This window comes from Rhipicephalus microplus, chromosome 1, assembly GCF_043290135.1.
Source record: "Rhipicephalus microplus isolate Deutch F79 chromosome 1, USDA_Rmic, whole genome shotgun sequence".
NCBI lineage: Eukaryota > Metazoa > Arthropoda > Arachnida > Ixodida > Ixodidae > Rhipicephalus > Rhipicephalus microplus.
Window position 1 is genome coordinate 258,687,464 of NC_134700.1, and position 13,865 is coordinate 258,701,328.

Consider the following 13,865-nt stretch of genomic DNA (forward strand, 5'->3'; position numbering starts at 1 on the left):
AAGCGTTTTGAGCTTGTGTGCAACAGCAGGCGAGCGCACATCTGGCTACCCAGCATTATTTGCATTTTTCTTGCACGTTTCTCATCATTAAAATGAAGTATCAAATTGATATAAGATGTCGGGAGTCACACGAGCACTGAACTTCTTCGAAAAGCGAACTTACCGACCACGTTGAGGTATCCGATCTGAGACTTCATGGGTGACGTGTTGATCTGGCACATGTAGGCTCCGCGATCACGTTCTTGCACGTCGTGGATGTGAAGGTGCCAGGTGCGATGACCGTTGTGCGTCACCTTGAAGCGGGAGTTGTGCGTGATCACGCTCTTGGCGAGAGTCAGCAAGGTAAACTTCTCCACGAACATCCAGGCGACCTACATCATCCAAATAGATGTAGTACCAGCTCTGCGCCTACATCGTGTATCATTAACGCAGTCATGGACTCGATTAATGAGAGCGCCTTATGGTTGCACATAAAAATTACAATGAGCACAAATTCACATCTGTCAGATAAATGCTGACTTGGGAGGGAGCAACATGCTCTGAATCTCGCTTGTAGCGATGACACACTTTGTTTTGGTAATACGATGGTTTCGTATCTGGTTTTAGCAGTTGAAGATCAATTACTTCATTTAAGCGCAAAATCGAACAGTATAAAATGCCAAGATAGCGACCATCTCCCGTACTCAGCAGAATGGGCAGTTGCGCCACATTTTTGACAGCGAAGCTGTTAGTCATACCGTGAGGAAGGTAGTGGTGTTGCAGAAAGCTCCTAGCGCCGTTGCCTAGCAACCACCGAGCACAGCACGCGCTCTGCGATGAAGAGTGTCACGCAAAGCTACCGATGGAGACGATATGCATAGCGTTTCGGTGTAGTTCAAACCCATGGGTTCAAAAAGAGATAAAATAAGATAGAAAACGGGAAAAACATTTCAATCAATAGCTGGAGATGTTGACTTTTCGCCTGACATGCTACTCCAAGTGCTGGGCGATGATTGGGATATACACGCTGATAAACGTATAGCAGAACCAGCCACACAGACGTCGAGTAAACTATTTACCAAGTTTCACTCAGACTTAAAAGAAAGCAGAAGCAAGCATCGCGACAAGATACTGCGCCGTTTGGACAAGCTGCGCATGCGTGGTGGCTAAGCCACGCCCACCGGCACAGACATCGCGCGCAACCTCCAGCTCTACAGACTCTTTTCTCTCTGCTCTTTTTTTCGTCTCCGTCATCCCCCTCCTATGCGCAGGGTAGCGAACCGGCTGTCTATAGGCTGGCTAACCTCCCTGCCATTCTTTTCCTCCTATTTTCCTTCCTTCCTTCAGCTCTACAGTGCGTAGCCTGGCTGCGCTCGATCATGCCGAGACAGCCATGTGGTTCCCTACGAAAGCGCATTATCCCGAGGCGTGCCTTTCGAAGCTAGACGTGTTGGTCGACGGGGAAGCATCAGGGGCAACTGGCCTGTGCTACCCTTTGTCAAGCTTTGCGTGATCTAGTACAAAGATATGGAATTTTTAAAGACGATAGTCTTTCTTGGGGACCTTCAACGCAAATAATATCGTCTGTCAGTCTATCTGACGTTTGTAAATTTGTCTGTTTGTCTGCCTTTAACGGTACTCTAAACGGCACCAAAGTGGCCAAACGATACTCCAAATGGCCGAACCCATCCGTAGCGCCCACCAATATTGCTCGAGATTCAGCATTCATATTTGTGTGATTGTCAATTAAAAAGCAATTATCGCGCATATATGAGGCACTATAACAACACGTCAATATTATGTATGTGATTTTTTTTCTAGAAAAGGCATACATAGGTAATTCTAAGGACCATAGCGTTTATCACGCTGCGCTGACCATGCAACGCTTGCACAAAAAAGGCAAGTGTTTCCAACGCTTTGCTAAGACGACACGGTGGTGGCACCTACCCTTCGCCTTGCGTTCTACACCGTATCATTTCAGAGACGAACGCACACGCCCCGCGCTTCATTTTTCAGAATAACTACAAGATAGCGCTCATGTCTTACGTGTGACGAGACTTGACGCACCCGTTCGCCTCCGCTGCATGCTCGAGGCACTCCAACGCAGCGCCTCCAGAATACCATTCACGAATTTTCTTGCGCAGAACATCAAATAAACGTTTTGTTCACTCTTTCCACACGCAAGACAATCGTCTTTCGATGACATTTGCAGTGTAACATGTAGATATGGGCCATTTTTTTCCTACATATAGATTGCCAAGCTTACTTCTGACAACCTGCGTATCACATCATGTTTAGGGTAAACTGTAGTCATATACGTTCATAAAAAAAGTGAGTGCTTGAAGTGATGAAAAACGCTTAAAGAATAAATTACGCCAGCGCCCATGTTTCGAAGAGTGGAATTATCTTCGTTGCTGCCTCGATTATTACATGTCCGCTTGTCAATCCAGTGGCTCCGGCGACATTCTCTGTTCAATGATTTCCCATTAGGTTTACCGCGATATTTTTCTAAAGGTGGTGCTGACTGCACAAGCGTGGTACTTCCAACTCCATCCTAAAGGTTCTTCACGTTGTTCTCGGGCGTTTCGATTAAGAAAACAATGATGAAAACTCTCGTAACAGGGTCTGTGAACATCACAGGCACGACCTTTTTGCGATACGCTGCTCACGTCTATTTCTGCGGGAATCCAGTTCCCACCACCAAAATCTCCGCTTGTCCTTGCGTCTGCTTCAATACAACCTCTGCGTCTTTTCTAAAGATAAACCCCGCACGGTAATATAGTGGTCACAGTCTCGATAGCTGACCCTAAGGTCAGAAGTTCGAGTCTCAGCCATGGCCGCCGCATTTAGATGGTGGCGGCATATTACACGTCTGTGTACTTAGGTTTATGTGTGTGTTAAGTTACATCAAATGATCAAATCCTTTATATCCCTCCACTAGGGCGTCCCCCATAACCATATCGTGGTTTCGTAACATAAAGCCTCAACGACAACTACTATTATTTTATTGAGACAAACTGATATTGTGACACATCAGCGATATCAACCAGAGTCGAAAGTCAAACGCACGTCTTAACAAGAGAGCATGGCCCTTACGTCTCCCTAGTACCCGTGGTTAGAAAATGAATGAAATATCCTCCCGGACAGATTTAGAGACGTATTTGGCCATTTATTAGTTTATCATTCGTACATTGAACAACCTCATCTGGCGTAACATCGTGCGTGGCACGAGAACAATATTTCTATCAATAATTTAACGCGCATTGTAGCTATATTCAAGTGTAAAGTCATAAATGTCCAAAAGTGATGGCCCACATATGTCAAAAATTACCACACGTGTATCACTCCGACATTAGTTTTGATACTTGAGCTGCGTGCTCTGCATATCTTCTGGATATGAGCTGCAGCTAGCTAGCGGGTGACTGGGACAGCCACTCGTTCTAAATGCGAAGCATTTCTTAGCGAACTTCGGTGACTTCGACCATATCCGTCCGTCTCCGTCCGTCTCCGTCCGTCTCCGTCCGTCCGTCTCCGTCCGTCCGTCTCCGTCCGTCTCCGTCCGTCCGTCTCCGTCCGTCTCCGTCCGTCCGTCTGCCTGTCTGTCCGTCCGTCTGTCCGTCCGTCCGTCCGTCCGTCCGTCCGTCCGTCCGTCCGTCCGTCCGTCCGTCCGTCCGTCTGTCTGTCTGTCTGTATATCTGTATGTCTGTAGCATTCAGCTCTCCTGGCCGTTTTTATCTTGGTAGCAATTCTAAAAAGTGTATGACATAACATGACTGTATGACGAAAAGATGACTAATTATAACATAAAAATCATATAAGATATACGTCATGAATGTCTTGATTTACACTTCATGGTCTTTCTGCTCTTGGGGTGCTTTCATTCATATGACATTAAAAAACAGGTATGGTATGACATGACTGCATGGTGAACATAAGTGACAGACCCTAACGCAGAAATCATGACATGCATGTCATGTACGCTATGACTACATGCCACGTTCATGATCCATTCGCGGCCATTCCATTAGCTTCACATATACCGAATTTGGTATTACGTGACGCGAACGGACGACGAAGGTAACTGACATGTCCAAGCATGATAATCATGACATGCATGTCACTTAAAACATGACTACTTTCTACGCTCAAAGCATGCTCGCGGCCCTTTCGATAGCTTCAAGTATACCAAATTGGGTATCACATGGCGTGTATGGACGACGAACGCAAATGTCAGGCTCAAACATGATATTCATGAAATGGAAGTGATGTACGGCATAATTTACGTCCACCTCAAAACGTTGTGTTCATTTTAAGGTGACATATCCACCTACATCATTTGTGCTTCGCATATTATCGATTCCCACTTTGCGTGGGATCTGCCCAATTTTAAATTTATTCGTTACTCAAGCGTTTTCATATTTGCTTCGGTGGCGCAAGCTGCGGACTGTCCAACTTTTTATGCTCTTTGCCAGTATTTTCCAACCATCTGAGTTACGCAGAAGTCCATCCAAGGCATTTACACAACTAAAACCTCGAGCACCGTGTGACATGCCCGTTACTACGACAGTGAGAAACGCACACTAAAGAAAGCCATCGACGTATAACAACTCTGTGTGTTCTCACCGCCAAAGTTATTCCAATTTACGGCGCTTCCCGTGACTAGCACTCTTGTAACACATAAAAGACGGCTATTCATACCACGTCTAATTATTTTGCGTGCGTACGGCACCTCTAAGTACTGTTTATATATAATATTTATTGACAAATCAGTTTTATCATCGGGGTAATTCACTACAAATACGATTCTCGAGACACCACCGTGGTGCTTAGAAATAAAATTATGAAATAGAAAAACCCAGGTTTTTCACGGGATAAAAAACGAGAAATAAAAAAAATCAATTGTCTTTGTTTTGTTCTTTTTCTGTTGAAAAGTTTGCGCTGTTTTGCATCTATTTTTTTTAATTTTGTTGAGGGGCTGTATGCTGAACTTACAAAATAAGAGGAATACTAAAGGCTTGTTTTGTTTTGCTAGACACAGCAGAACTAACCCACAAGAAAGCAAAGACAAGTACAGATGATGTTATTTGCAGTTCTCATACCCTTTACTGGGCTTTCTTGTCTGTTAGTCCATATCAATTCGGCCTGCTCTTGAATCTTCTCTGCTCTCACTATTATCACAGATATTTCTTTCTTTTAAAAGATGCTATAAGAAAAAATCGTATATAAGTGTCATTGCTAAATCCAGGACACGCTCAGACCAACTGCTTCATAAATTCATTGACTGCAACATCTCCTACAGTAGCATTGATGCCTTCAGCCTTCGTTTAACTAAGTCTATACTGCTGATGTGAATGGGCCCTCTATCGTTCTTCCAAGCAGAAAAAACACCATTGCCGCCAAGCAGTCACGACCGGTTTGACCGATGTGTGCTCGAAGTGAAAGGCTGCCATAGTAGTGAATAAACAACATACAGCCACTATTTCTGATATACAACGTAGACTGACGTTATTCCTCGAGGTCATCCGCGTTTCATCTAAAAGCATTGCTTTTAAATTTCGACCGAAATGCACTAGCATAATAAAAAAGGGAAAAAACGCATCTGGCAGCGTCAGGGAACGTGAATCAATTGCGCCATCGAGATAACTTTTGACTGTCTTCCAAGAACTACTTTCGTTCCTTACATGTACACACGCTCGAAACGCAAAAAAAAAAGTCTCTGCGTACTCTATTGTACTCTGAACGGTACGTGATGGTCAGGAGCGACTGTCAGCTGTTCATGTCACTGAATAACAACGTCGTGCATGCCCACAAGACAAGTAGCATACATCTAGTGCTACGTCACTTTTTTATTTTGTAATATTTAAACTGAGGGTCCGCGAAATTTTCACAGGCTTTTTTTCTTTTTTTATTGTTGGTCTTTTACCCTGCATGTCGTCCACGCGGCACCGTTTCTAGGCCAAGGAAAGCCATTGCTCAACACGTCCGTGTGGCGCGTGTCGCACATTTCGCACTGCATCTGCGAACAACGCCTGTACACTAGGTTTATTACTTTTTTTGGCCCTCGAACTGCGCTCATGTGGGCGGTGGTACACTCACGTCCGAGGTCCGATGTCAACAGCACGTGGCACGAAAGAAATTGTTATGGAAATTTAACGCGAATAAATTTCCGCAACTGACGCACTGCTGACTTCCTGTAATAACTGAGAGTGTTTTCTTTTTTTGTATTTGCTTTACTGGTGTCGTTTTTTTTAAGCCTTTCGTAAAGTTTCGGCTAGCGCCAACTCTACGAAACGATGATTACCACAGAGTACCAAGAACAGATGCGGGCAGATATTGAAGAACGATTTTTGTTTGCGCCAAAACTGATCAAATCGGTTGCAAAGAAAAAATGATTAAGAATAGAGGATCATGCGAACGCAAGTATTCTTTGCAACGAAAACTGTTACGGGACAACAACAGCTTATTTTGGTGGAACATTTGAGCACCCCCGTCGGTGTACGTAACCGCAACCTGTGCTAATTGCAAAACAGAGCAGGGAACACCAGCCACGGCTTCACGCATCAATGACAAAGAGCCGTCTTTATTTACTATCGTTGAGGTCACGCACTCTGCTAACTTGTTCACCGCAAAAAGACGGCTCTACAACTTTGTGCGGCGTTACGTCACATGACATCGCACTGAAATTTGTGACGTAATAGTGACGTTTCAAATATTTGCTATCTGTCACTTCATCCTTTGATGATGATACTTAGTAACGTTCATATGCCCGACACAGCCTACAAGCCATTTCTTATAGACGCAGCTGTCTTCTACACGCGTGTGCTTTTGTCACAAGCTGGAATCTTTAGATTTTTCGCTCACCATCTGCGCTTTCAGACACGCCATTCTATTATATTACCTATACATATAAGCTTGCCTGTGTAGCGAGATAGGTTTCATACTTGCTTTCATTAACTCGTGACGCCCTGGTGAGAGGCAAATGTCTGCGCTATGTACCACGTCAGATCTATCTGCAGCTACAATTACCCTTTTCTGCATTTTTTTTCTATTGCGATAGACTTTATATACAGGCTAGACCATTCGACCTAATCATAATTATTACAGACTTTTTCTTTACTTTTCTATTTACTCTGCTGCTACCTTGTCATTTCTTATAACGTAATGGTGTATGTCCTCTGGTTATTGTACTAGTCGATATTGCTTCAATCCCCGAATGACTGAATAAAACATGCGTTGCCTCATAGTTCTGCTTTGGTTCCGGCATATTGGTAGTTTTCATCGGTCTGATCTCCACACACCGAATATTATTCTACGCATGACGATGATTAATTTACACATTACTATAGCACTCACCGACAGGTAGTCCGTATCGTAGTGCTATCAGCGTATGAATTTAACTAACACGTAACCGTGTTATCGCAATTTAAGCGAACAGGAGGTCGCGCTACACGCAAACGAGCTCCTTGACAGAAAGTGTGACTCGAGATTATTTTCGTTTTTCAACGTCTAGCATTGTTTTTAATTTATTTCCGTGGAGCACTCAAACTACACGCCGTTTTCTAAAAATACTGGTTCTATAATAACTGAGCTCATTAAACGCAGACGTCCACTTTTGCAGCGATGGTTTTCAGAAAACGTGGACAATACTTTACAACAATGGTACTTCTACTTACAGATATAGAGTAGAACACAAAGGAGATGATTGACAAAGCCAGCAACAGATTTCTTAGTGTAAGCTGCTGCTTGTGCTTATGCCTTCAGTGTATCATGAAATATTAAGAAATATCAGCAAAGACACGTTCTTCCGGTTTTAGTGCCGACTACGTTAATTGTCTGGGGCCTTTAGGATCCACAAAAAGAGCATTAGGCTATAACTAAAAAAATCGGTGAAACCTTTTTTTAATGTTAGTTGCGGGGGAGGCACGTAATATTTTCGAGCAGAGCATTCTTTCCTATAGCCATTCCGTTTGTTTTGATGATGTATTTTTGCATGACCATAACTCTGCTTCCTTACTTTTTTTTTTACTATACACGTCCTTGAGCCGCAAAGCTCTCACTCATACTATTTTCACTTTCCAACCCCTTACTGTGACAAGCTATATTCGGCCATTCCTGATATAAGCACACCTCGAAATGTCTGCGAATATTTTCTACCTGGTTACCTCCCATTTTCTACTTACATTTATGTGGGCTTTGGCTGTTTCAACCAGGAACGTACAACAGTTATTCGATTCAAGTGCGGTTCTGCATGCAGGCGCAATGTGAACTAAGGAATAAATATCCTTTATTCCTTAGTTTTCCTATGGAATGCAAAGAAACGCTACAAGCGTAGATTGTGACCTACGTCTTTGGAGCATGGCTTATTCTTTACCTTAACATACATTTATACAAGCAAAGCCAACACGCAGGTCAAAAGCAAGACTCCACTAGCGGTGGTTGTCTCTTCGCCTACCTTATTCTCTATTACTGGGACCAGCGATAATACCGCGAGCCTGGCCACGCTAACTTGTGGATCCTTTAGAAGCGTAAAACCACATATGAACCCGCGCGAGGCCACGTAAAGAAGCGAGTATGTTTGCCGTCATTATGAATACCGAGTATTCTTGCGCAAAAACAAAACAAAAATAAGAACACTCATTCGAGGTGTAAAAGGAAACTCATGGAGATTCGGGACGACGAAATTGTCCCGTCGCACCGGTGGGAGCATAACCCTGACAGATGAGCAGCGTTGTAGCCGTGGCAGTTTGTTTGCCAGGATATCATGTGCGAAAGATGAAAGGAAAGAAACAAGAAAGGACAAGGTGCAAACGGCTTTGGATAAGAGCATTTTTGAGGAACGTATTACTGATTCGGTGCACCGTAGCCCGGGCTCCGGTTCCTTTCGCTGTCACTATGCCTGCATACTCAACCACTTTTTTGGTCGTCTATAAACGTCTTCTCGTCGTCATAACCCCTAATATGGTTTATAACTTAAGTTACCCGCTTCGCCGGATAACATGCATAGAAATTAGGAACCGGATTATATAAGAAATAAGAGGCTATTTCGTAAAGATGTAAATGCCAGATAGCACAGCAGACTAGACCCGTTAGAGACTGACCAATCCGGCGGTAGCTTTGATAACGCGTGAACCGCTTATAATAATCACGAGTTAAATCATAGAAATCAGTTTGTGGTGTACGAGCTACAAGTTCTACTTGTTCCAACGCTAAACCGCAGACTCTACCGGCCAACGGACGGTACGCCCAGGGCAGGAGGCTTTGTGAAAGCGCTAAACGGATTCTGCAGATCTGATGGCAACTCTCACACAGTGTGAACGAAGGTATATGTAATATTCTTTTGGCGGATGTAGGTTCAAATAAAGATGAGATGTTTACAGTCTTTGGGCGAAATTCAGTTAAATTAAGACAACTCTTTTTTCTTTTAGAACGAGATCTCTTCCCATATCATTAAGTCTTGTGCTTTGGAACTGGGCTAGTTAATTACGTATATCAAAACTGCCATTTAGCGTAACACATCAGACAGAGTAGTATGATAAGATGGAGGCTGCAAGTGCCATTTACGATAGTACAGCCACCGATCTAATGAGGTAGTATTCGTCTCTATACATGCGCGCACATACCAAAGCAGACCGAAGGGAGTAAGTGTGCCAAAATCTCAACTAATTTAAAAGCACGATGAAGGAAGGGAAGTCATGTGAAACATGTACGACTATCGCTTTGACATTTTAAACCTATGACATTTATTTCACTTCTGCAGTTTTCAAGACATTTATCGATTTTTTCATTAAAAGTGAACGTGTAACAATAGAAAAAACGTGCATTGCGGTAATCATTAAGTATGCTACCCCTAACACGTTCGATAAAAACTCAATTAAGTCATGAACGAGAGCGCCACGCTACGGGTTACTGAAGGCTTCTCGGTCTTCTGCACCGAAATAACCAGGTGAAAACGCAGTCGGCGACACACGACGCAGCGCGCTGCAGCTGGAACAAAGTGTAAAATTGTGTCACTGCGTGCTTGTTTTGTATTCAGTTGTGTCTACTGAACCACACCGGATCTTCCTAGATACGCCGCTTAGGGCGCAGTCGTCGCTTATTTCTGTTCTCCTGGTTCATGAGGGTTTTAGGCTCAGAATTCATGTGTATCTCGGGCTCGCGGTAACAAGAAGTAAACTTCGGGTTGAACTTTGCCGTGTTTTGTTTTTCTTGCCTTTATTTTTCTTCTTCGCATTTCAAAACACACATTTCTGAGCACTTGCGAGATGCGGCATGTTGTTCCACTTTCAAACGCAAGTGGATTTGGCTGCGGGGCTTTCGTGCGCCACACAGAGGGAGAGATCTACTTTTCAGACAGAAAGAGATTTCTCAAGTTGAGAACACAAAAAAAAACTGCAAAAGAAGGAATTGTTTAAGGTTGTCCTTTGTTTACGTATGCTCTCAACTCCACGCATGTACTTCCAATATTATTGTTACCTCAATATGTATACTATATGTTGCTAAGTAAACTTGCCAGAAGAAGCCTTCGTTGAGATGGCATACGTCAGAAGGAATTATGAGACCCAATAATACAGCGAACAGTATGTTTTTTTACGCAAAACTCCAAAAACAAAGACATGTCTTCACTTTTTTTACGAAAGCCTCCCCATAACCTTTATTTATGAGCTGTCGCTTTTGTAAACACAACTGTAAGCCATTGTAAAATGACTTTTTTTACATCCCGATGTTCGCCCAGACGAACATTGTTCCTGTACACTTACACAAAAAGGCATGCTTAAATTACTGTTTCTTTAGCATAGAAATAAAAAATGTTGCTATTCCGAATGGCTCATGTTTAACTTTGGTCTACAATAAATATTTTAGTTGCATTTGATTTGTCTAAGCAAAGTACGTTGCTTAGAACAATACTTCCAAGTTCAGTGGCATGGGCCTGAATGAGTGAGATCGATCCTTAGTCAATTGTGACATTCATAGCAAGCAATTATTTATGAAAGCACATTGAAATTTATTACACGTTAAGAATAATACTATCATTCATATATCCACCAGTAGTGAGCAACTTAACCCAAGATAACAACATTGCACTTCATTCACTATTATTCTGCGCGAATGCGTAGAATTGTAGCAGTTTTGAGAAATATACTAGAAGCCAAACTTTTTAATCCAGAGTTAACTAATATGCTTCATGGAGTATATATGATTAAACCTTGGGGCACTGTCATCCGAGTGGGAGCAGAGAATGCAGCCAATAAAGAAAAAGCTGTGCTGTAGCAGTTCAATTGCAGTTGAAGATACTGAATTCAGGCTCGCGGTCTGAAGCATATAGGCTGCTACTTCTCTCCTCATCTCACGCAATGCCTCATTCACGTTCATTAATCAGCGGAGTTCGGGTTTTAGTAAGCCTCGCAGGAGATCAGCTTTGTTATAGTAACAGGTTCCTGCTCCAGCTTTTGCTATATCACGCGTGAAACAGTGCGGGTTTCGGATTGCGTGGCCTCCTTGGCACGTACTACATGGTGCCGGCGCCTTTCAGTCTGCAGTCGCACTAAGCTCTGCCGCATTCATCGAATCGCGTCGTGTCGTCTAAACTGCGAAACTCGTCAAATGACTGCACTCTCCACTCTTCCGCGTGGTCGACCCTCGAGTTACATCTGTGCGCTCGTCCGCCGCACTCCTTTTTGGCTTCGGGAACAGCGGGTCCCTTCCTGTCCCTCTCGGAACTCAAACCGTGGCATTCGCGGAAAGGAGGTGCGCTGCTTTGTGTGTTTACTTTAACATGTTTACGGCATTCGCGATCTCTCTCCAGAGCGCTGCCGCCGGCGTCGTGCCTGTGCAACGTCTTCCACCCACTGTGTGTTTGCTCCGGCGGTTTACAGGACTCGCACCAGCGCGGTTTTACTTTCGTCCGAGCAGGCGCCCAACCGCACAGACGCGTGCGCTAACACACACGCACTGTTCGTTTCTATTTGCAGAGCGCATCTTGGGGTTCTCTTTTACCTTCCCTATCCGTGCTCCTCGTCTCATCCCAGGACAAACTCCGCTTTCCCAGCTCGCTTTCTTTCTTTTTCTCCCCTATCTGTTCGGCGGTGCACAGTCTCTACTTCGAGCGTTTTTTTTTTGATGATTTCATTGCTGTTCACCTTTCTTTTTCTTCTTCTTCTTCCAGAGAAAGGTCTACTTCATGCTCCCCTTCCGCTCTTTTTCACTCTTTCGCGTCCCGTGTTTGCTTGGTGAGCAGCTGAGGTTTAGCGGAAACCCGCGACCAAAGTGTTTCACACGCGAAAACTTTCTCGTTCTCAGCCTTTCCACTCCTCCCCAAGGAGGCTCTCTTCTTCATTTTCATACAAATAGCCACCCCACACATAGCCGTACTTCTCTCTATTTCTCCTCTATCTCGACACGGTTTTATTCATTCTTCTTTTTTCCATCTGACGCGTGTGGTGTACGGCACGGAGAAGCCGGATTCGCCATCGCGTAAACCGGTGCAAACAAGAATTCACGACTGTCGGCAAACAAATTTGCTAAAGCCATGCGCCACGTGGGCAGTCGCGGCACCGTTCGCAAGAATTATCTCGCGCACTTCGAGGCCCGTTCCATCTCCTTCCTCTCTCTTTCACTTTGTTCGTCAGACAAGATTCTTCGCAATTCTTCTTTCTATTTTTGCTCTTATCGTCAAGCCACGCTTCTTGCCGTCCACATTTGTCCGTGCCTTACGTCATCTCATGCAATTCCATTTTTCTTTTCTTGTTACTACTCCAGCAAAACGAACCGCATATTTTTGCTTGGCCTGAATTCCTGAAGGCGGCAAGCAGATGGGAAGTTTCTGCGTCGTGGTATAAGGTTACTGCAATAACATTTCCCCCTTTTTTTTATTTCCCAATAACACAGTCACGGAATCTCACTAAACACCCCACTGCGAAGTGAATGAGCAAAGATATCCAGCCTGCATTTAAAAAAAAATTGAACTCCTGGATAAGCGCCCAGAAAAGTAGATGCGTGAGCCTTCGTTACAGTATTAAAGTATAGGAAGAAAAAAACAATAATAGTCGACACCAATGTAGGTTCATACTTGCAAGTGCAAACTAGAAAGAAATTCTCAGGCACTCCTTGTCGATTCAGCCGCCACGCTGTATTGGTTCGACTACACACAGTGCTCCTTCGCCTCCTACGCTTTCACGTCGTTTTTTATTCTCTATTTCCCCGAAGCGGCGTCTGTAGCGCAAATGACGCGTCTAGCGGGCTCGTTCGACAAAGCACGCCAGAGTGCCCGCGTACAAACAGCGAAATGCGGCGGTGCCTCGCTATGGCCTCGCCATCGTCCACCCTCTCCTGATTCCCTGAGACCAGCTCACTCGCCATCACAGCCGCCTCCGGATGCTTCCCCGCCTGATCCTTTCGCGTGGCAACCGCTGCTCGTTTCTATTCGCTCTCACTGCTTGTCGAGTTAAGGCGCCGGCATGCCTGTGCTGAGGCTTCGACGAGGAAGAGAAATCTTCGGGGAAGAAAGAAAAAGTGCAACACTGTAGAATCTGGTGCGAGCAATTGGGATACCAGACTGACCGTATCTCTGTACACAAGTACGCAATGTATTAGTGAACGAGGTAATACTGAGAGCATTTATGCATTCAACTTAAGCAAACTGATTTGGTACGTTTTAAAACTCACAAAGAAATTCTACGGCTCCGCGGTGTTGACGCGAGAGCGCTAAAGAGCTCATTTCGCCGAACCTATGGCATCGGCGTAGTTGATTGTAAGCGAAAAATCATATTCTTTGTGTAACCTAAAATTCAAAAAAGATGCAAATAAAATGAAGTTCTGAGCTTGAGTGGCGATCGAATCTGACTCATTTGAATGGCAAGTGGGCGGGGCGTTCTACCACAGAGCCACGC

The 13,865-nt window shown here is 44.2% G+C and overlaps 1 protein-coding gene across 4 annotated transcripts in view; it reads right to left on the reverse strand.

Moving 5' to 3' along the window:
• LOC142814667 (lachesin-like) overlaps nt 1-13,865 on the reverse strand; it is a 251,967-nt gene that overhangs the window by 54,275 nt on the left and 183,827 nt on the right. For all 4 annotated transcript variants that reach the window (XM_075893833.1, XM_075893831.1, XM_075893840.1 and 1 more), the window contains one exon: nt 164-371. In XM_075893833.1, coding sequence (XP_075749948.1) covers nt 164-371 — 208 coding nt within the window. The remainder of the gene's footprint in view (nt 1-163; nt 372-13,865) is intronic.